The 23,842-nt window shown below is 40.3% G+C and overlaps 2 protein-coding genes across 5 annotated transcripts in view; both read left to right on the plus strand.

Annotated features, from left to right (window-relative positions):
- pparab (peroxisome proliferator-activated receptor alpha b) overlaps nt 1–16,593 on the plus strand; it is a 35,451-nt gene extending 18,858 nt beyond the window's left edge. For all 4 annotated transcript variants that reach the window (XM_088416230.1, XM_088416229.1, XM_088416228.1 and 1 more), the window contains exons 3-7: nt 3,747–3,919; nt 5,726–5,864; nt 9,319–9,518; nt 9,983–10,436; nt 11,572–16,593. In XM_088416230.1, the coding sequence (XP_088272356.1) occupies nt 3,747–3,919; nt 5,726–5,864; nt 9,319–9,518; nt 9,983–10,436; nt 11,572–11,816 (1,211 nt within the window). In that variant the 3' untranslated portion in view covers nt 11,817–16,593. The remainder of the gene's footprint in view (nt 1–3,746; nt 3,920–5,725; nt 5,865–9,318; nt 9,519–9,982; nt 10,437–11,571) is intronic.
- A 1,616-nt stretch (nt 16,594–18,209) lies between these two features.
- yars2 (tyrosyl-tRNA synthetase 2, mitochondrial) lies at nt 18,210–22,711 on the plus strand. The gene is made up of 5 exons (XM_088417403.1): nt 18,210–18,994; nt 19,426–19,593; nt 19,675–19,830; nt 21,013–21,183; nt 22,179–22,711. Exons 1-5 carry the CDS (start codon nt 18,219–18,221, stop codon nt 22,348–22,350), a joined length of 1,443 nt encoding a protein of 480 aa, XP_088273529.1. The 5' UTR covers nt 18,210–18,218; the 3' UTR covers nt 22,351–22,711.
- Nucleotides 22,712–23,842: the final 1,131 nt, after the last annotated feature.

The following is a 23,842-nucleotide window of genomic DNA, read 5'->3' on the forward strand; positions in this document are numbered from 1 at the left end:
AGGCCAGTTTGTATGGGGTAATTAAATGCAGCTAGCCGCTAACACTGTTAGCATCTACTGCCGTGCACATTCGCTGCTAGCTGCTAATGTTATACACAAAATAATGCACCGTATTATACAACGTCAGTGTAAGTCTTTTTTTTCTTCATCCTTAATTAGCATATTTAGCAAATTAACTCGTCGTTAACGTCGGTGAGGAGTCAGCTGGTTTACCGTGAAAACGTTGCTGGAATCAGCTTCGAAAGGCAATGACATCAATATGTTATTTGGGAAGCTAATTTTTTTTTTTAGGTTAGCCTCTTCATTGTGCTGAATCTCTGCGGTTAGCTTGACATCATTTTGACAGCATACACTAAATAAGTAGGCAGAAACTAATTACCTCAATCATTTTTAAACCAGGTACTCAAATGACTTATTTGTAATACAGCCCCAATACAAAAGTGTTCACTCCCAAAATCCGTTTAATGACGCTGGTCGAACTTGATGACGTTTACTTGGACATTTTTAACATACCAGAAACAAAGATTATTGCAGCATATTATCTGTTGCGCATACCTGCACACAATTATCAATCATCTTGATGATTTGAGGGCACACCTAGTCATGCAATATCATAGGACAGAATTCTTTTGTTGCGCGGGTAATTTCTGCTGGCCTATACATAGTACATCCATTTCTATCACTTTAATTAATTAATCTGATAATTAAATTATTTTTATGTTTTTGCTTTGGATTGAAAATAACATCACATGTGCCTAAAGCTGCGTTAACGACCAGTCTTTTTGGGGTTTGGTCATGAATGGCCGTACTTCCCCAATTTTAGTGTGTCTCGGATTTCCCACATTGTGAGGTGTCAGTGAATGCCTCACCAGTGTAAGGTTGAATGTGCTCCTCGCAGTTGTTTTTCCTTTTCCTCGCGACGCAGCTCAATTTCATTTTACCATAAATACTAGAGTTGCACAATTATGGCCAAAATAATAACCTCGATTATTTTGGTCAACATTGAAATCACGATTATTCATCACGATTATTCATCATGTCAACATATCTATTTATTGCCCATTTTTAAACAAGCAGTAGATAAACAAGGCTTCAAGACTTGATACTTGCAAATAATAATAAATAAACTAAAATAAATAAATAATTAATGGCAAAAACTTGGCACACAGGTCAACACAGCTAACTTAATTGCTGAGTGCAAACCAATGATAAAATAAGACCACTTCGAACCAAGTACATTAGTTCCCTTTAAGAAAATTTTAATCGATTAGCAGTTTTATGCCAAAAGACCGCAATTCATAAGAGTCAAATAGAATACAATCCGCTGGAGACATCAGAACCTTTACATCATCCTCTCCGTTTAGTAATTTGCGAACAAAGATTGACTCGGATGGTGGTGCAGTTTGCTCGCTTCTTTTATCGAAAATGATGCTGTAACAACCTCAGCTAACCCGAGCTGCCATTAGCTGCAACAGGCACCGCCTACTAAAAGCCAACTGACGTCTGCCCTCTTGCTCGTCCAATTACGTTTATTGTTAGCAAGGATACGGGTTATACAGCCAGTTTATGTGGTTAATAGAAAAAATAAATTAAAAAAAATTATAATAATTTTGAATTTGCCGTTTCTGGGAGGCACCCAAACTCATCTGTGACGCAAAACTCTTTGAAACATGGCGGTCTTTTGAACCTTTCGCTAACAGCACGCGCAATCTGTGAACATGCTAATTTCAAAGTGTTTCCTCAGCAGCTCAGCGTAATCTCCTCGCCGTTGTTTTTAAGCGGTAGTCCCTTAATCCCTAATATGTTCCGTCCGAATCCGGATATTCAACCGGAGCAAGGAAAGCCGATGCCGACTCGGCTTGTAAATCCTTGATTTTGAACGTTTTTAAGCCTTTTTCTTTCCGTTGATATTTTTGGACTTCATTTCCATGCGCTCCCTCGTTCTTCTCCGTAACTGGAAATCCCTTCCCCACCGCATTCCAAAGCCTGCCCAAAGCACCTCTCGGGAAACATCCACTGGGCTTCTGTTCCCTCCTGAATAGAAGATGAGGTGGACAGATGGGAAAATGGACGCTCCTTCCAAATTATGCAACAAGCGAAGACGCTGCAAAAAGTTCTATAAAGGCAATTGTTTTTTAGGGGGGGGAGATTGGAGCATGCGAGAGGTAGCCGCAGGGGTGCCGGACCGGAAACATTTGATCATGGAAAAGAACGCGGTGTTTGGGTTTTAGCGTCGTTACGCGAAGTGTGTAACAGGCGGGACTTTTTGGCCGCTGTTCTGGCATCTCTCAAATCATGTGGACCAGCTTTAGTGCCAGTCTGTTGGACTATTTCTGTACCCGGTTCCATTCACATGACGGAACGGGCAAACTGCTGGCAATCGTGAATGGAAAATCACCTTTTGTTTATCGACGGGAGGCAAGTCGACCTGATCTGAAATCAAATACGAGAACTTTACCTATTCATCACAAGAAGCTAGTCAGTTACCAGCTAGCGCAGGAAGCTAACTTTTCGGTTTGAGTTGACGTGCCGTTGTCTGATTTTGGTTTGTCGAAAAAAATCACAAAATGTTTCCACCGTGCTCACGGACTACTCATTGCCGTTTGATGTATTGAACGAAAGTTTCCGTAAATGTTTGAGATGCCGCTATTTGAGTGGTCAATGAACTCACCTTCTGTCAACTGCCACCGTTGAAAGCAAAGTCCTGAAATTGGTCATAAAATTGAAAAGCAATTTTTGTACCAGAATGGAAACATGCCGCCAGAAAGCTCAGCTGCCATGGTCGGATATCCTTACTCATGATTCTTCGACACGGAAGTAGGAAGCAGTTCTGGTTTTGGTATGACGTGAAAGTAAACAGTTTAAAGTCATTTTAATTGGATTATTATATGAATCTTTGTTACATCTGTGTGTTGGATATACACATGGCTCAAACAATTGACTTGTTGACTGGAAGTTGTGTCCCTGGCCTCAAAATTAGAATCATGCCGGTTAAAACGGGACATTTGGTCACCCTACCTAAGAAGTTAGCATATTTTTGTGACAAAAGTCATAAAAAGCCCCACAAATATTGACACCGCATAACAGTCTTCTCAATAAATGAAATCAATCACAATTGTCATATCTTACTTGAAAACAAGAGCCATAATAACACTAACTTTTGATTGGAAATGTAGGCCACCGTGTACACGCTCAGCGGCTAACCCGAGAAGCTAACGTAGCCGTCTTTGCTTATATTTTCATTTACATCATTGTGATAAGACATCAAAAGCTACTCGCCCATTGACTCAGTCTATCAACCGCTCTTGTAATGTCAAACAAAATATTAAACATTATCTTTTGATTGTAAACGTATAGCGCATAGCCAGTGGCCGGCTAAAGCGCGAAGCTAATGTAGCGCTCCATGCTTATGTCCTCATTGTCATCTTTTTGACCAAAGTCATAAATAGCTTCTGCATACCATCAGACGGTTGTGTCATCTTTTGAAATGAACCATCATGTGAAACTTCCTAACAGTATGACATTCGACGGCTAGCATAACAAGCTAACATAGCAATCCGCTCATCTCCGCTGAGATTCAAGTCAACAGCAATGGAACAAACACCACAAACTTGCCAAAAGTCCTTATCGAGTTCTAAACCCCGAGTTAGCAGTTTTTCAAATGTATTTCAAGGCGAAAATACCGAAGACGATTTTGTACCCGGCTAACGACATGCATAATCACGTCCCGCTCCGTCGCTTGGCAGATGCCCTGACGCCGGCGTCCAGCCCGTCGTCATCCGTGGTTTACGGGGCGGCGGCGAGCCAGGAGGACTTCTCGCCTTCCCCTTCGTCGTCATCGCTCAGCCTGGAGTGTCGGGTGTGTGCCGACCGGGCCTCGGGCTACCACTACGGCGTCCACGCCTGCGAGGGCTGCAAGGTGAGACGACGACGACGATCTCGCACGTAAATGATTCACGCGAACAAGCGCTTCGCTACTCCAGTTTCCCGTCGGCGACGATCAGCTTGTTCATCTGCCGCGCTCCGCCGTGACCCGACAGGACCTCGGCTTAATGATCGTTGTACTTCTTATAGTTAGAATGTTGTCATGTTTCCCGCTGTGTCTCCATTCGTGGGTTTATTGTTAGCGCCCTGCTATTTGGACCATTTGTTTGTTTTTTTTACGTGGGTCAAACCGATCGTTTGAAAGTTAAAATGTTTTGGTTTAAGTATGATTAAAATATCCATTAACCCTTGTGCACACACTTTGCAAACTATACATATTTAACGGCATATTTGTTTATGAATATTTTTTTCCTTCTACCATGCATATGTAGGTTAGCTGTGGAAAATTGAAGAATATTCAAAATGACTTTAAGGTATATTTTTTTTTCTTCATCTTTTGTGGTGTGAGATCTGTTTTACAATGCTGGAGATTGAGGGTCATGACTGACGCATTGGTCATGTGACCTAATCGAGTTTGGGTTAATGGTTGACCCGTTGAGACGTTTTCAGTGGAACTCGAGGGCAAAGGTCGACATGTACAGTATACTACTTTTTATGGAGCACTTTTTTTTTTGCTATTGAGGGGTTTCACAGTGCACCAAGCATGGACTAAAAAAATGCACTTTGGCAATTCAGAAGAAGCTGGAAAGGGTGGCTACCTTATGATAGTTATTATTTCTAAAAATCTATGATCAAATTTCTCAATTAACATGGGTAAAGAACAGCTGTGTTGTAAGTGGGGAAACACTGCCATCCAACGGTCACAGTAAGCACTACAGCGTTTAATTGGCTTATATTAGGTAAGCACTAGTCAAGTGTGTCAGCTTCTCTCCATAAAAAAATGTATTTGACGAGAATTTTATGATTTTTTTTTTTACTATTAATATTCTAAAAAAAACGAGAATTCTCTTCCATGACACTGAATGAGTTAATTAAACGAAACCCTTAATAGTTATCAGTTTAATATGAGTAGCTTTGAATGGTAAACAAGAAGAGAAATTCACGTTAAATTCATTTTTTAAATGCGTAATTACATTTGTGTTTTAGAATGTTTTAGGTTTCATATCAATTCAATATTTTTGTATAGGCGTTTTTGATTCATAGCTACTCATTAAATAAACAAGTATTTAGTGTCTCGATTAATATTTAATTATTGAATAAAATACCTTTTATCCGTTGCCTCATTTTAATTGAGTAAATGTAATGTTTTTTTTCTTTTTCTTACAGCGGTTGCTCTTTTCTACTTCTAGGAATGCTGTCATATATGTTATAAATTTGGATTCAGTTCTCAGGGGAGGATTGTTAGAGTGGTGTGTGTGTGTGTGTGTGTGTGTGTGTTGGGGGGGGGGGCAGTGGGGGGTGTCTGGAGTTTGTCAAGCCAAACACTCCCAAAACACATCAGTTAAAAATCTGTTTTGTGCTCAACAAAACAAAGAGAAATCAACGCCGAAGCTGAGATCGAATCCAAACTTTTCCTTGTTCAAAGTTAAACACAACTGATCTTCCCTTGGCAAATGGACCTCTGTAGATCAAGAAAATCAAACGTTTCAAAGTCACATGAAAAAAAAAAGCGACGTTAAATCCATGAGCGGCGTCTTCATTTCCACTGCTGCGGTGTTTCGTTTTAACTTTCGCCTTTGCGTGTCCCGACACGGCCGTATTCCTTCCTGTAAACATGTTTGCTTGCATTTGCACCGCCGGTGGACACGACATAACGCACTCCAACCGTTTTGCCTTTCAGGGCTTTTTTCGGCGGACCATCCGCCTGAAGCTGGACTACGACAAGTGCGAACGGCGCTGCAAGATCCAAAAGAAGAACCGCAACAAGTGCCAATACTGCCGCTTCCAGAAGTGCCTGTCGGTGGGCATGTCCCACAACGGTGAGCGCAAACACTTAAAGCCATAGCGCCGCTGCTGCCAAAATGTCGAATTGGCACCAAAGCGCTTTAGACTACAAGTCTGGGCACCTCTCACTACTCCAAGTATGTCCTCCCACTTTTTTGTTTTATACTGCGTCAAATAAGCCTTTGAGATGTGTGTAGTATTTAAAACAAAGTTAAGAATTCATTTGAACCCTTTCACTCCCGTGGGACGATGCGTCGGAAAAAATTTTTTCGGAAAAAAACCGCAGATGGTGTAGGAATGGTAGGAATAAGATGAAAAGGCGTCCCAGCGCTTCATTGCACACCTCTGTAGGGATTCTAGTGGCATTTAGCAACGTTTTCATACATAATAAGCCAGTGCTGGGCCCACTGTCAAGATAGGTTGCGGTGTACTGTACAAATGTTGTGAATTAGCGCTCTTGTACTACGGAAATACCGTATTACTAAGCCTGCGGCTTATCCCGTGACAAAAGATGTTTTTTTGCTCAATTTTTGTTGCTGCGGCTTATTATTATTATTATTATTATTATTATTACTATTATTATTGTTGTTTTTGTTGTTATTATTATGAAATACCAATGGGACAAAAAAAAGCCCAGGGCCTGTAGCCTAATCTATGGAAGTAGGAATTTTTAAACGAATTTTCCAAGTATCCTAGAGTAATTACCAAGCAAAATATGCCACAAGTTTTGTTTTTCTGTTTTTTTTTTTTGTTTTTGTTTTTTTTTGTTGCTGCGGCGTATTATTATTATAATTATTATTATTATTATGAAATACCAATGCGACAAAAAAAAGCCCAGGTCCTGTAACCTAATCTATGAAAGTAGGAATTTTTAAACGAATTTTCCAAGTATCCTAGAGTTATTACCAAGCAAAATATGCCACAAGATTTGTTTTTCGGGGGGAAAAAAAAAGAAGACTGTTTGTGCTTGGTAGTGAAAGGGTTAAAGTGATCTTTGACTTAAAGTTTGTCTTCAAAATTAAATTATTTCTCGGGATTCTCACTTGACTCTTTCAGTGCCATGTGTGAGGATTCTTGTCTTTTAAAATAGTAATAAAAATAATTCTCTTCAAATACGTTTTTATGGTGGCTCGCTGACACTCTTGACTATTTCTTATCTAATATTACGCCAGTGCTTCTCAATTATATTTGGCCAAACCCCCCCAGGAAAGAAAAAAATTTTGACGTGCTGACTATAAATAAGGTTATGATATTTAAAACTTGTAGAAGTATACCTAAACCTGTCTTAACGATAATAATATATGAATAAATAATATAAATCAACTTCCAACAACTGTTAATGATTTTTTAGGGTTTATAGCTTAGTCCAAAACTGAAAAAAGTGCATCAAAGTGCCTGAAACTAAAAAGAAAAATGATGAAAATCTCTGCCATTACATTGCCTGGGTTCATCCATGCCCTTCTTGGCACCACCACCAGGGGGGGCCGTGACACTAATTCTTCTTCTTCTACGTTTATTTATTTATTTTATTATGAATGGATAGATGACACTCATGGCCAGCGCTCCTTTAAAAGTACATTTTTAAATCAGGTTTTTATTCATTTTTATCACTTTTAAATAAGCGTGAATCGTTCCAAACTCTTTCCATTTCCTTTTACCGTATCGCTCGACATTGCGTAAACGCGCCGAGCGCCGCACACACGGCATGCCGACCCACGTTGAAGGTCGCCGTCCGGATTAGAACCGCGTTTAGAAGATGACGTCGGCGCGCAAGCGGCAGGTCACCTTTTGGGAGCGTATTTAAAATGTCAGTGGCGCTGCGCCACATTGATTTCGTCTTTCTTCCATTCTTGAGTTTCATGGCTCGAATGTAACAAAAGAGCGCCGGAGTGAGTTGCGGACTTCTGTCTCGTGATAGGCTAATTTTAACCTGTAATACGATCCAAATCTATAGATACTTGAATGCAAACATATTTGACATTTCTCAGTGAGTAGCGTGTAAAAATTTGAATCTCAAAGGCGAGCGAAGGCGCCAGGAAACGGAACCTAACACAGCGCCGCGGTAAAAGTTTCAGGTGGGCGTCCCGGCGTTGGCTCGGGGCTTAGCGTCACTCACTTCCTCTCAACTTAATTGGACTTGGCTCCTTGCCAGTCGCCCGCTGCGGAATCTCAGCACCGACTCATGATCCAAACGCTTTGCAGGCATCTGGCTAATTAGCTCACGGTGCACGGCGTCCTCTTCAAGCGCTAGCAGGGAAGGCCAATGAATGGAATTCTTTCGATGAATCGGTCATTTTAAAAATCGAAGATTTCTCAACTGGTTATGTGAAATTCTGGAAAACATTGGTGGTTTACAAGATAAGTTTACAATAGCTACTAACTACATATTCGGCCATTTATACTATGCTTAATTTTTTTGCTTGGACAAATATTTATACCGTATTTTCCGCACTACAAGGCGCACCGGATTATAAGGCGCACCCTCAATTAATGACATTTATACAACTTTTATTTGCACATCAAAAAAGAATGCTGATGGTATTTTTGCACGGACATAGCCCGTTTGCCTGCTTAACTGGATCAAATCTGATCCAGTCTTCTAAGATGTTGTAGTTTGTGTGTGTGAGGTTAAATGTAGTTCACTTGCAATCTCATTAGATGGGATCAGGCTGTCTGAGTGTAGCCTCAAGGGAAAAAAAAAAAAAAAAAAAAAACACATTTACAATTTATTAATGATAAATGTCTTTTAAAATATATATGAATAAAATATAAAAAAAACAAAAGTTTTTGTGATCATTTATTTTTTATATTTTTCTATATATATTTTTTATATTATTTCTTTTAAATACTTTATTTTCTACAATACCAGCGCCTAATTTATATTAAAATAAAAATGAAAATGAGATGTCAAGAATGTTTACTTTCATTATTTTTTTCTATATTATATTTTCTACAATGACAGTAACTAATTTATATTAATATCATAAAAATAGGATGTAAAGAATACGCTTGCTGTGTGTATAATTTCTTCTATTATATATTTCGTTTCCGCAATGAGTTTATATTTCTTCTTTTAAATACTTCATTTTCTACAATAACAGCGCCAAATTTATATTTAAATAAAACGAAAATGAGATGTCAAGAATGTTGACTTTCATCACTTTTTTCTGCATTATAGTTTCTATTATATATTTCTTTTCCGCAATGACAGTTTGGAATTTATATTTACCATTAAAATAATAAAATGTAAGGAATATGTTTGATTAGAAATCACTTTTTGTCATGTATGGTTTCATTTCTACAATGTATATAATATACAATTATTATCATTATATATACAGTGTATATATATATATATATATATATATATATATATATATATATATATATATATATATATATATATATATATATATATATATATTAGTGAAGGTGTAAAAGTCAAGGAACTGGAGGAGAGCATGAGAAGTTTGTCCGCTCTGTCGGCAGCCATCCGCTTCGGCCGGATGCCGCAGTCGGAGAAGCTGAAGCTGAAGGCGGAGATGGTGACTGGGGAACGGGAGGTGGAGGACCCCCAAGTGGCCGACCAGAAGACGCTGGCTCGGCAGATTTACGAGGCCTACCTCAAGAATTTCAACATGAACAAGGCCAAGGCTCGCACCATCCTCACGGGGAAGACCAACACCCCGGTAGGTTTGATTTCCTCACTCGTTGACGTTTGAAAATATCCCTTCCCCGCCCGCTGGAGCGCTTTCACGCCGCTTCTTAGCACATCCTCAACTTTGCGCTCTTAATTTGTGTCTCAATCGCTGGCAGTCTGTGGTGACACGGATGATGTGCGGCGGCTAAAATGGGAGAAGACGCCCTAAATAGACGGCCGTTATTTTTGTCTCCGTCCCTGCACTCTCTCAAAGCATGTCCCAAACTGTCCAAATGAACTCGGGAGCTGGAAGTCAGCGTTTTTCGCACAATTTGGCCAAATGAACCCAAAGACTTTCAAAGCCAATCCGATTGAAACGTCCAATAAATGGAATATCGCAAATTTGCTTCCCTAAAATCACAAGAATTTGACATAATCCAGTGCATTGCGCACCAGTTCTTCTGCAAAACCCACCGTTTAATCGGCGCGTTGACGCGTGTGTCCACGCCGCAGCCCTTGGTCATCCACGACATGGACACGCTGCAGCTGGCGGAGCAGACGGTGGTAGCCAAGATGGTGGGCTCGGCGGGGGTCCTGAAGGACCGCGAGGCGGAGGTGCGCCTCTTCCACTGCTGCCAGTGCACCTCGGTGGAAACGGTCACCGAGCTGACGGAATTCGCCAAGTCGGTCCCCGGCTTCGCCGGCCTGGACCTCAACGACCAGGTGACTCTGTTGAAGTACGGCGTGTACGAGGCGCTCTTCGCCATGCTGGCCTCGTGCATGAACAAGGACGGGCTGCTGGTGGCGTACGGCTCGGGCTTCATCACGCGGGAGTTCCTCAAGAGTCTGCGGCGGCCGTTCAGCGACATGATGGAGCCCAAGTTCCAGTTCGCCACCAAGTTTAACGCCCTGGAGCTGGACGACAGCGACCTGGCGCTCTTTGTGGCCGCCATCATCTGCTGCGGAGGTCAGAAACATTGCTGCCGGCGATTTATTGATCATAAGACGGTTCTGCTTTCGGATGCGTACAGTACCTCTTGGAATAGTATTAAGCTGCTTGTTTATTTGCACACAGTTAATAAAGCAAAGTTGCATTCCATCTAAAAAGGGTGTTGAAGTACCAAACTTAGACTCTAACCTTGACTTCAAACATTTCCACACGGACTTGACTGGGACCTTTGTGATTCAAACTTTGCTTTGACTCAGACCTTTGTGACTAAACTTTGATGCTGACCTTTTTAATCTGGACTTAACTCTTGACTTTGTGATTCAAACGTGACTGACTCAGACCTTTGTGACTCAAACTTTGACTCAACTTTGACTCTAACCTTTGTGATTCAAACTTGACTTTGACTCAGAACTTTGTGACTCGAACTTGACTGTGATTCGGATCTTTGTATCTCAAACTTAACTTTGACTACAACCTTTGTGATTCAAACGTGATCTTTACTCAAGCCTCAAACTTTTACTTTAAACGTTTTGACTTGGAATTGCCTTGGAGCTTTGTGATTCAAACTTTGACTCAAATCTTTGTGATTCAAACTTGACTTTGACTCAGACCTTTGTGACTCAAACTTTGACTTAACCTTTGTGATTCAAACTTTGACTTTAAACATTTCGATCTAGACTTGACTTGGACCTTTGTGTTTCAAACTTGACTTTGACTCAGACCTTTGTGACTAAACTTTGACTCTGACCTTTTTGATCTGGACTTGACTCTGATTTTGTGACTCAAACGTGACTTTGACTCAGACCTATGTGACTCATAAACTTTTACTCTAACCTTTGATTTTGTGACTCAAACGTGACTTTGACTCAGACCTTTGCGACTCAAACTTTGACTCTAACCTTTGTGATTCAAACTTGAGTTTGACTTAGATCTTTGTGACTCAAACTTGACTTGGACCTTTGTGACTCTTGACTCCAGCCCTAATGAATTCAGTCAACTATGAATCCGAATATTGTTTTTAGACTAGCGCGACCTCATAGAACATACTATAGCAAACGTTTTGTGACAAAATTTTGAGCTTCATAAAATTAATACAAATTATCGTTTCCCGTCCTGAACTAATATTTGCACGTCTCCATTATTCCTTGCGTAGACCGTCCGGGCCTGGTGAACGTGAGCCACATCGAGCGCATGCAGGAGAACATCGTGCAAGTGCTGCAGCTCCACCTGCTGGCCAACCACCCGGACGACGCCTTCCTCTTCCCCAAGCTCCTGCAGAAGCTGGCCGACTTGCGGCAGCTGGTCACCGAGCACGCTCAGCTGGTGCAGGAGATCAAAAAGACGGAGGACACGTCGCTGCACCCCCTGCTGCAGGAGATCTACAGAGACATGTATTGAAGGACGGGCCCCGGCGCCACGTACTTTTTGCTCTGGAAGCTCGCCTTCGGACCCCCACGCGGCGAGGGCTAACGTCAGCCCGCCTTAGCTAATATTAAGCCTCGTTTCCACCAAGCGGCGCACTTTTGGGTTCATGTTGAAGTTGCACTCCCGGCCGGGTTCGTTCCACCAAGATGCTACTGAACCCTTTTGAGCCTATTGGGCCACCGTATTCCCAATGCGAAAGTGAGGCAGGCGTCACTCCGAGAAGGATAAAAATAAACGTAGCACATACGCTCTACTGCCGTGACGAACACGGACTCAAAACAGCCAGATCCAGCCGGGACTTTTTTTTTTTCTCTCCCGTGTTTGGATTTCATTTAAAAATTTCAATCATGGTTTTTCTAGCCCCGCCCGCTACAGCTGGTTTTGTACGCTCCCTTCAACAAAAGTCAAAAGCGCCGAACATTCACGTTGTGAAAATTTCCTTTGAGGTACGGTAGTGATGGGATAATCACAGGTGTCAAACTCCAGTCCACGAGGGCCGGTATCCTGCATGTTTTCCACTTTTCCCCCCTCCCAACACGGCTGATTCAAATGATTAGCTTATTAGCAATCACTGCAGGAGCTCGAAAATGATCCTTATTTGAATCAGGTGTGTTGGGGGGAGAAAACTGGAAAACATGCAGAATACCGGCCCTCAAGGACTGGAGTTTGACACCAACGGAATAGAGCCACTTGAAGCACTTTTGATCTATTTTTTGTTCCACTAGGTGGCAGTCTTAGTTTAAAAATAGTGGAAATTGAATGCACTAGCCTTTCTTTTTAAAACAATAGCACCATCTAGAGGTTTGAAAAAAATCTGAAATAATTCATAAGGCTTTTTTTCCCTCACTAAGGTACAACAACACCTTCCTTTTTTTCCTTACCTAAATAAATCATTAAAAATTTATGTTTATCCCCCTAGGGTTCCTGGTATAAAAATTCCTCTTTGAAAAAAATCTGAAAAGTATATTAATCATTGCGGTAATCATTCTTCTCTCGGCACTTATTTTTGGCCAACATTCAGATTTTTTCACTTAGGAATTTTATTCTCCTGGAGTCGTGTTTTTTTTTTTCAACTTTTTTGCATCTCAAATTTCAATGTCTTACTGTGTAACTTATGTAAGACTTTCTTTACATTGTGCAATTTTGAGAATTTATCAATTATTTTTTTCTTGCATCATTACCGTCCCACTTTTTGGCCACGTTTTCTGTGCGTAGTTATTTTTCCACCTAAATTTACTACATTACTCACCAAATTACTCAATCACTCCCAGAGACGTTTTTACACGTTTTTTTTTTTAGTCCAGACATAATACCACGTATTTACGTATTTTTTGTTATTTTTTTTGTGTCGCGCTAGAGAAGCGTCTAAAATAGGCTGAATGAGTTGAGCATAGGTGCATAATATTTACTACAAGCCTCTCATTTCCTCCTAAACCGATTCTTGGTGCTTTTTTTTCGGCGTCCTCTTTTTAGCCTTGCTTAGCAATCAATCATGACGGGAGGGCGACGAAGGTCACATGCCAGGAAGAACAAACAGGAAATAGTAGAAACCTCTTGTGATATCTCCTGTTTACATCGCGGTCTTCCTCTTATTTGATGACATCACTGGATCATCCCACTGATGATGATGTCATCCCGCAGATCAGGAAGTACCTACCACTGTAAACAACGTAACCTATGGAACTGTACTGCACTCCTTGGTGGGAACTTGGCTTGTGAGGTCCGATGAGGATCCTCCACGGGTTGACTTTGCGAGTGTGCTGCACTCCAATGTGGCAAATTAAGAAAAACTTTTGGGGGCACCCTTTATGGCACCCCTTCTCTCTGAAACACCTGAAAAATGAGGAAAATGAGGAAGAGTGAACTGTCACTCCAGCAGAATGTAGGTTTTTTTTATGTCGTGTGTATATATACATATAGTGTGGGTGTGTGTGTATATATATATATAATATACATATACACACACACGAGTACTCTAAAGCCATAATTTTTTGCAGTTAAGTGATGTTGGCCACATGAGCAGTGCAAGGTGGACCTGCATGTAACGTCTTGTTGTCATTTTATATTTCCTCCACTGTGGTTGAAATGTGGCTAGAAAAAGTCTGCACACCCTGTTTAAATGCTCAAGTTAAATCAATAAAAAGAAAAAAAATGTCCACAAATGCGGTTTTTGCTCCTCTAGATGGCGCCCTTGGTTTTTTTTAAACCAGTGCAATGGAATGCGTTGTTATCGCTGCATCGTTAAAGCAGTGCCACCTAGAGGGACAAATAAATATTAGTAGTAGTTCATGAAGCTCCATTTGCCCACCACTAGTGTGGCCTCCAGCAGTTAAGATCTCAAAAGTTGGCATTTGAGCAGAGGTGTGGATACTTAAAACGCCACCGAATGTATGACAAACCTCACTTGTCCATCTGGGTTTTTTTTTTCTCTTTAACGCCTCATACTGAAATGTCTGACCACCTCGGTGCACGCAAGCAGGCATGTGACATTTAAAAGGGACACACACTTTTTATACCGGATTCCTAAAGCACACCAACTCCAGAAAGTGCTTTGTCAGATCGCAGCTAAGAAGAAGAAAAAAAAAAACAAGCATAATTGCAGTTTTATATCATAAAAAGAAATAGCTTAAATTTGCTTTTTGTTCCTGGTGTTATCGTATGCGTTTAGTTAGCATTCAGGGCTTTTTCGTAAACATTTTTCCAGACAATTTATATCTTCCTAAGTCTGGTGCAGAACAGAATCAAGGTTAATTTGATGACATCTGCCACTAAATTTTAGGCGAATAACATTTTTTTCTTGCAGTTTTGACTGTTTAGTCGTAACAGGCGAAGCCTCATGAAGCACTTATGCTTTTTTTTTGTTCCTCTAGATGGCAATCTTGGTTTAAAGATGCTTTTTTTTGTTCCTCTAGATGGCAATCTTGGTTTAAAGATGAAGTGGAAATTTAATGCATCTCCATTGCACTAGTCTTTATGTGCGTCATCTTGAGAATTAAGAAAAATGTAAGTGGTTCATGAAGCTTCACTTTCCCATCACGTGCATTTGATGGTGATAGGAAAACGAAGCCTCATGAACCACTTTGGTTCTTCTTACTCCTCTAGATGGCGCTCTTGGTTTAAAACTAAAGTCAAGTGCGATGGAAATGCATTGAATTATTTTGAGAAGCAAAAATATAACAAAAGTGTTCATGAGGCTTCATTTGCCTATCACTAGTATTTAGAACAAATTAATTGGGTATTATTTATTGTAAAATCAGGAAATCACATCTTTATGATATTACATTGTTTCTTCCTTAAAAGTTTCTAATTTTCTAATAATGGAAATTATTGTAAACTCAGGAAATGTCACAAAAAGGGGACTTCACAACTTTGAAAATATTACATTGTTTCTTTATCATAAAGTATAAAAGCTCATTTTTTTTGTAGTGGAAATTTATTGGAAAACAGGAAATGTCACAAAATGGGGACTTTACTACTTTATAAGAACAATCTTCCTCATACAAAGAAATATAAATGTAATTTTCTTCTAGTAAAGGAAATTATTGTAAAATCAGGAAATCTCTCAACGTGGAGACTTTGCTATATTTATTCCTCATAAAAATAAAACATAATCATTTTCTTCTTGTAAATTTCTCGCTGTATCATAAATTTAATATTTTTATTTTTGCCCTTTTGTTTAGCCTCCTTATGAAAAGAAATTGATTTTCCTCCCTAAAATCTTTGCATTTATTAGTGCAGTACTTGGCCACATCATTTTCCTTTAATGTTGCCCTCATAATGTATTCAAAGTGCACCTATATATATATATATATATATATATTTTTTTTTTTTTTTTTTTTTATCGCCCATTGGAAAGTATTGAGGAAACCTGGTGTTGACATAAAAGTTGTATAAAAATAAAAGTTGTATAAAACGGATAAAACACTCTGGTACAGTTGAAGGTGGTAAATATTTGATTTTGGATGAAAATGGACAGCAAATCTAGTCATGTACTGTATGCATTGTTTGCTTTAGCGGATCGGACGCTATTTTTCTACAATGGTGTGTGTGTGTGTATGACAAATTGTGAAGAGCAGCCAGGATACATCTCATTGAAAATCCACAGCTTCTCACTAAGGGACATTCCGATGTGTTCTCTGCCATTTTGTTTTTTTTTTAGATTACGAGCCACGTAACCTGCAACCGTTCGTTATTTTATCTTGTTTGTCATACAAGGAGCTGGGAGGTTTTTTTTTTTTTTTGTTCCTGTTTGTCATTATGCGAAAATTAGAGCGTCTCCACTTTCTTACCGTGTTCTCAGGTCATATAACAACAAGAAATGGGATAATATAGATTATTATGACATCAACGTGAGCGCCGATCATATCTCCGTTAAAAATCGCAGTCGTAAAAATGCAGTATGTTGTTTTTTTTTATCGGAATTCAGTAGGGTTTTATACAAAAAAAAATGCACAGTTAGTCAAAGCTACATAATCTTGGAATAGCTTTTGTGGCGCAACAATGATAGAAATGTATTTCATGGTTGTTTTTGTCCATTTATGAATCCAATAGTGCATAAACTTTTTGTATAAATTCCTATGAATGTGATTGTCACCTTTTTGTCACCTCTAACCGCTGCTATACTGAGCTGCTCCTTTCTCGCCAAACGCGCCATCAGTAGGTTACTGACCCTCAAGTTTCTCTTTGTGCTATTGTACATTTTTATAATATATTTCTTTTGGTAAATGTCATCTAAAAAAAATTTTAAAAATCCATCTAAATAGCTGATTTTAAAATGCATATGTATGTATGAATATAAATGTATATGAATGTGTACATATGTGTGTAAATGTGTATATATATATATATATATATATATATATATATATATATATATATATATATATATATATATATATATATATATATATTTTTTTTTTTTTTTTTTTTCCCATCCAATCAGATTCCTACAAGTTGCAAACAGTCTGTGCCTTACCTTGTGTGCAAAATCTATACAATAATCCAGATTACATTGGTGTGCATATGTTTAAGATTGCACACAACTGGTCCTAGCAGTCAAGAAATGAGCCTTGGGTCCTACACAGTGTCGCTGAAGCGTAACAAACTTTAGGGGGAAAGTAATGTAAATCTGGGCCCAAAAGGCTTTGTGAGATTTTCTTTTTTTTTTTTTTTTCAAGGAAACGTTGCGTTCCTTCGTTGAACTCAGGATGCATTAGATGTACTGTTCATTTTCTAACTGATGTCATCTCTATTACTCTGCCTTATAGCGCACCAACTATACTGATTCACAGATTTTTTTTTTTGTTCTTTCTCCCCAATTCCGACAAAATTTGGGGGATTTGTAGTTGTGGTAGGAATAAGCTGATGTGATTGTTTTTGTCAAGTCTGCTTTTATGGCAAAGGCGGCGACGCGACGAGGATGTGATGTCATTGTGTACTGTGGCTTGGTACAAAATACTGTAAATGTGGATGAGGAATGTAGAGCTAGTCATTTAAATGATACGATAAGCTGACATTGAATGGATTTCAAAAATAAAAAAAAAATAAATTGAACCTTTTGTGCACTTTGTTTATACCTGAATATATATATATATATATATATATATATATGTTTGACATGTGTGTCAGAGTTTTAGTAGTTTCAATCAATGAATGAAGTTCTTAGGGGCATAGCAAGAATTTTTTTTTTTTTATGGGATAGCACAGGCAGGCTTTCATAAAATAAAATAACGTTTTTTTTTCATATTACTTTTATATTTTATTTTTCATTTTTGTTTTATATGTATATTTAAATTTAAATCTGCAGTTAATTATGTTTTTGTATTTATGTTTTATTTTTTTTATCTTTTATTTTAGATGTATTTGGATGTAAATAAGCTGTTGAAATAAATTTTAGCAGGTATCAAGTGGTCTAAGAATATTGTATGCACGTAAACATGGTGAAAAAAAAGCCATAGATAAATCAACATTTTGCCCTAGGTGGCCCAGCATGTAGCTCCGCCTCTGTCAGCAATCAATATGAGAGTGGAATGTAACTTTTTTTTTTTTGCTCCCTCTTTTATTAAAAAAAAAAAAAAATACATAAAATAAATTCCGTCTGGTCCGATTTGGAGGAAAAATATCGAGAAAAATACCGAGGTAAACCTGCGATTTATATGCATGGGGCGTAGGTGAAAATCCACGTAGTAGGAGTTTATTTCTTTTTAGTAAATAAAATTGCTATTTTCTGTTCTAACTTGCAAGAAAATATCGACGTAAACATTCAATATGAAAAGTTAAAGTCGCGTTTAGGCAGTTGCGCCCCCGCTGCGCTAGAGGGCGCGCAATCTTCAGCCACCGTTCTCGACTCATTCCGCTTCCGGTCTCGTGTTCAACATGGCGGCGTCCGTGGCCGTCGTTCGCCGCTACCTTTTACGACACAGGTCTTGTGTTCCGCAAACAAGCTTTGCACTAAAACGCAAATTTCACCGTTGCGTCTCTTTGCGCAACGGCTTGCTCCACGCTCTTCACAAACGCGGGATCGTGAAGGAATCTTTCCCGGATGACGCGGCGCACGACCGCCTCCCTCGCCTGCTTCAGTCGGGCGCTCAGACCGCGTACTGCGGCTTCGACCCCACGGCCGACAGCCTCCACGTCGGCAACCTGCTGGCCCTCATCGGCCTGCTGCACTTCCGAAGCGCCGGCCACCACGCGCTCGTCGTGCTCGGCGGGGCCACGGCGCAAATCGGCGACCCGAGCGGGAAAAGCAAGGAGCGGGAGCCGCTGTCGCCGGACGCCGTGGAGGAGAACACCCGCGGCATCCGCGAGAGCATCCACAGGATCGTCGCCAATCACGAGCTGCACTTCCACGACGGATCCAGGACGCCGGGGACCGTGACGGTTGTGAATAACCTGAGCTGGTACAAAGACTGGAACGTGGTGCGATTCTTGTCGGAAACCGGGAGGCACTTGCGCATGGGCGCCATGCTGAGCCGCCACAGCGTCCAGTCCAGGCTGCGGAGCTCGGAGGGGATGAGCCTGACCGAATTCACCTACCAGGCGTTCCAGGCTTACGACTTCTACCACCTGAACCAAATTTACGGTTGCAAGATCCAACTGGGCGGCACCGACCAGCTGGGAAACCTCATGACCGGCCACGACTTCATTCACAAGTAAATACCCCCGCAAACAAACTTCGACTTTTCAAATTGAAATCGATATCTAACACGTAGGGTGCCGCAAGCGAGACAACAGAAACGATCCAATCGATTGGAACGATTGATTCGGAAAGTGAATCGAGCTTTTGGAACGTTCGAAACATTTGCAACAGTGACATCTGCTGGTTAGATGTAAAATTTCACATTCGAGCAGAACAGTTTCGCAAACTTAAACTGCCCAGTGCAAATATATTTAGGTTGCATTCGTCGTAGTTCTTGCTTCTTTATTTTGAACATATGCAAAAAAAAAAATAGAGGAAATACACCCATAACAGAATCAATGCATGCCTCTATAGGGCATATTTCTCTTGTGTTAAAAAGCGTACAATTTTTTTCTCCTCCTTTGGGGGGCTTTTGGTGACTTTGATGTACTTGTTCCCCTCCAGAATGAGTGGCGAGGAGGTGTACGGCCTCACCCTCCCGCTGGTCACCAGCTCGACGGGCGACAAGCTGGGAAAGACTGCGGGGAACGCCGTATGGCTCAACCGCGACAGGACGTCCCCCTTCGAGCTCTACCAGTTTTTCCTCCGCCAGCCTGACGCTAGCGTGGAAAGGTGGGTGAGCCGCCGCCAAACTCGAGAACTCCCCGGTAGCGTGTTTGTGTGACGTGGGGGATTTATCCGTGTTACCTGAAGGCACCTGAAGCTGTTCACCTTCTTGCCTCTGGCCGAGGTGGAGAGCCTGATGGAGCAGCAGAGGGACGATCCCGGTAAACGCCTGGCACATAAACGACTGGCGGCCGAGGTGACAAAGCTGGTGCATGGAAAAGAGGGCCTTGAGAGCGCCAAGAGGTCAGAATTGTCTTAAAAAAATATTACCGCTCACCGGATTATAAGGCGCACCTCCAACGAATCGCCTATTTTAAAAATTTTCATATATAGGGCGCATCGCATTATAAGGCGCATAGAATAGAAGCTACAGTATTGGCTAGGGTTGCGTTATGCAGACACTAGATGGAGCTGCGCTAAAGGGAATGGCAACAAAACAACCGGAAACTTTTCAATCAGAAATTAAGAATAAAGATGATTTGTGGAAAGTACTATCTGAAGAATGGGGGAGGATACCTTTTGATTATATTATAAGACTAAAATGATCAGTGCTACAATGAGTCAAGAGTTTAAAAGAATATGATTATGAGGACATGAAATATTAATCCTTGTGCACACACTTTGCAAACTATACACATGCATTTTTTCCTAAATATGGAAATGCTTTTGAAAGCATCGTAATTCTAGTTAATGATGAGTATTTTTTCCCTTCAACCACAAGTAGGGCTGCACAATTATTCAAATTTTAATCGCGATCACGCTATTGACTGACATGATTAATTAAGCTAATTATATGCTATATTAACATTTAAAAAGCCAGCTATACATGTCAAATCAAGCACTTTGTCATTCTACCACCAGGGGGCAATGTATGTTTTCATGACAAAAGTCTACTTTTTTTCTCACCCTAATATATAATTTACCAATGTGAAATGGCATTGAGTTTCTCACCGGATTCCTAATATAGAGGATTATATAAGAAACTCTTTTGCCCAAGATCTAATTTCCCAGCAGCCAACATCCGCAATATAACACACTAATAGCTCCTTAATTGCAGTGTTTAGTAATATCACTTTTTTACGAATGCACATCTGAGCGTTGTCACTTGCGACAACTCATGACTGGGCCCCCCCAAGGATGTTTTCAGCTGAGTGACACCTATCTAGCTATCTATCTGGCTAACGTGTCGCTATACAGCTAACGTACCTAGCTAGCTTGCGTATCCAACCTAGCTAGCTATCTTACCTATACCTAGCATCCTATCTTGCTAGCTAGCGTATCCATCAATCTAACTAGCTAGCGTAGCTATAAAAAAACTACTATCTCACTCATTAGCGCACTAGCTAGCGTATCTGTCTAGCCACCTGTCCTTCCATATGGTCAATTTGTCCGGTTGTACAAATTTGATGGTTGTTTTTTGTGCAGATGCACCAACACGCTGTACCACAGCAGCGTGCAGGCGCTGGAAGAGATGAGCGACTTGGAGCTGCAGGAGCTCTTCCGAGAGGCTCCCTTCCACGAGCTGCTGCTGGAACCGGGGACCACGGTCATCGACGCCTGCCGCAGGGTGGATGCCATCCCGGATGGTCCCAAAGGGTACGTACCTACATAGGACGTCTATATATTACATCAAAAGTCAAATGGAGGAACGCTTCGTTAGCCTTTGATACTCGTTATTTTAATGATCTTCCATTGAAAAAGAATTGGAGCCGCAAAAAAGGTTTAGACATTAACGCTGCATAAAAAGGAACACTTTCGCCATAATTACCACAAATCCGCAAATATAGGACGCACCCTTCATTTTTGGTTCAAATTTTTTGTATGTTCTATGTTAGCGGGTATCGAACGCACCAACACTTTGGCAACAATGTAAAAACTATTGCAAAACAGAATAAATGTCATCTTTTGCAAAATTCTTCATACTTTCTTGCGTTCATATCCGTATGTTGTATATTGGTTGCGGATTGATTTAAGTGCATCTCAGATTTCCCACATTATGAGCGGTCAGTGAACGCTGCGGCAGAATACCGTTGAATGCGCTCCAAATTGTTGTTTTTCTTTTTTTTTTTCGGCTTAAGTTCATTTTGTCAAAAATACCCGACGTTGCGCACTAGGGAAATCCTTGAAATAAGAGACTGAGGGAGCTGAAATTTCACCGAGATGGCGACATATCAAACTTCAATATGGCAGCGTCATTCGGTTATCAGGAATGTGCCATCCCTTGGCTAAAAACTGCGAGAATAACGTGGAAGAGAATGACCCAAAAATGAAAGTACTTCACAAGGATGAAATAGATAAACCCAGAAAAAGACATTTTTCCAGGTCCCATTTGCACTTGAGCACCCAGGATAATAAAAGCCACGGCGGCGCTGGCTGCAACCCCCAAAACAGTCATTTCACATGGAGCGCACACTAATTATATACACTTAGAATATCATCAGCTGCCGAGCGAGGCGTCAGGCGCCTGGTCGCCGCACTCCATTCACAAAAGCGCTCATTTGAGTCCTTGGATGGCGGCCATCTTGCCATTGTCACGCCAGCGTTTTCGAGACTTGAACGCGGGGATTTGTGACGGGGCCCTCTTGGCGCAGGTATCGGATGGTTTCCGAGGGAGCGGTGTGGCTCAACCACAAGCGGATAGACAACCCGGAGCAGGTGCTGATCCCGAAGATCCACATCCTGGCAAACGGGCTCACGCTGGTCCGAGTGGGCAAGAGAAACTTCTATATTATCAAATGGCTCAGCCTTGGAAAAGGTGTGTGAAAGTGTTTTTTTTTCTTTTTTTTTTTCATCTAAATATTGTACAGGGATCATGTATAGCTTTAACTATGGTAATTAAAATATTTATTTTACATGGTTGCCTCTTGCTTGCTCAAAAGTTTTTTGCGAGATGAACAGCAGGGGGCGGCCTTGTCCTTTAACATAAACTACTGATGGAACACTCAGCACGCTCCTACAATTTAATGAGTTCATAAACAAGTAAATGGCATCGTTTTATTTATTTATTTTTTCCTCAACAGTCTTCGTTTTTATTGAAATTGTTTTTGAATACACTTGAAATTGATGTATGCCGCATATGAGCAAGTTTGCCTCACTTTCAAAATCACAAATAGTGCAATTCCTCAAGTTAAAATATTGTTTACCCTTTAGGCCTCAGGTAAATAGAATGCACTTATATAAAACTTGCTACACTATATGATATCCTGGAGTATTATATGATTTTTTTGTACATTTTCTATTGTACATACAATGCAAAATACTAGAGTTGATCAAGCATTTTTTTTTAAGAATTCTACAAATATGAGTGTTCATTCACATTTGTACAGTTGGACAAAATTTAGATAGAGATTGATAAATGGTTAGCTAGATCCTAGCTAGTGAGCTAGCTAGCTACATAGATACACTAGCTAGCTAGATACACTTGTTATCCGGATACACTATCAAGGTACGTGCTGACCTTAATTTCATCTTCATCCAGAACACTGTTAATTACAGTTCAGTTATGTTTAACTTTAAAGCACAATACTGTCACAGTAGATTATCGCACAGAGCTATTAATGCTCTGAACAATAAGAACTCACTAAAAACAACAAATCCGCTCAAAGTACGATTTTTATACATAGTATTCTTTTTATTATTATTATTATTATGAATCAATTGGAGCAACGCTCCCAATTTTTGTTGTACTCAATCCCAATGACAGTAAAGGCATTCTACTTCATCTTTCACAGTACAACAATTACCCCACAGTCATTTAGGTATATTTTTATGTAACTTTTATGTGCAATGCATTTGAATTGCATCCATATTACTTTCATTTAAGCACCGTGTTAATATTCAGAATGCGGATAATCTTACAGCGGTTTATGATTTTTGATGATTGCCGTTTTGGTTCTGATGGGAATATTAAAAGATGTTTTTGCATTTTCGCGAGTTAAAAAACTCGTTTGTAGTTTGTCGTCTACGCTTGCACGGACATCAAGGAGCCAACTTAATCGTGATGTAAATAAGTTATTTGTTACGTCACTTGTTAAACGACTTTTTTTTTTTTCTTCAAAATGGGATCATGCAACATTGAGCAATACAAACAAGGTGGTTGTTTGGCCCCGCCCTCCTACTTTGCGTGACCACCTTAAAAGAGTTGGGCGGGTTTTAAAAGCTTTAGGCCAATGAGAATTGGTCTTTATATTTTAAACGGCGCCTGCGTGTCAATCATGTTCCCTGTCCACGCCCCTCCCTCTCTACTCTTGCTAGT

The sequence above is a fragment of the Hippichthys cyanospilos genome, chromosome 6 (assembly GCF_059441005.1).
Source record: "Hippichthys cyanospilos isolate Australia breed blue-spotted pipefish chromosome 6, RoL_Hcya_1.0, whole genome shotgun sequence".
Classification (NCBI taxonomy): Eukaryota; Metazoa; Chordata; class Actinopteri; order Syngnathiformes; family Syngnathidae; genus Hippichthys; species Hippichthys cyanospilos.

Excerpts from the sequence above, each read along its gene's own strand:
- yars2 (XM_088417403.1), top strand. The coding sequence starts at position 18,219 with ATGGCGGCGTCCGTGGCCGTCGTTCGCCGCTACCTTTTACGACACAGG. Across the intron at positions 19,831-21,012 it reads GGCCTTGAGAGCGCCAAGAG|ATGCACCAACACGCTGTACC; the intron begins GTCAGAATTGTC and ends TTTTTTGTGCAG. Across the intron at positions 21,184-22,178 it reads ATCCCGGATGGTCCCAAAGG|GTATCGGATGGTTTCCGAGG; the intron begins GTACGTACCTAC and ends CTCTTGGCGCAG.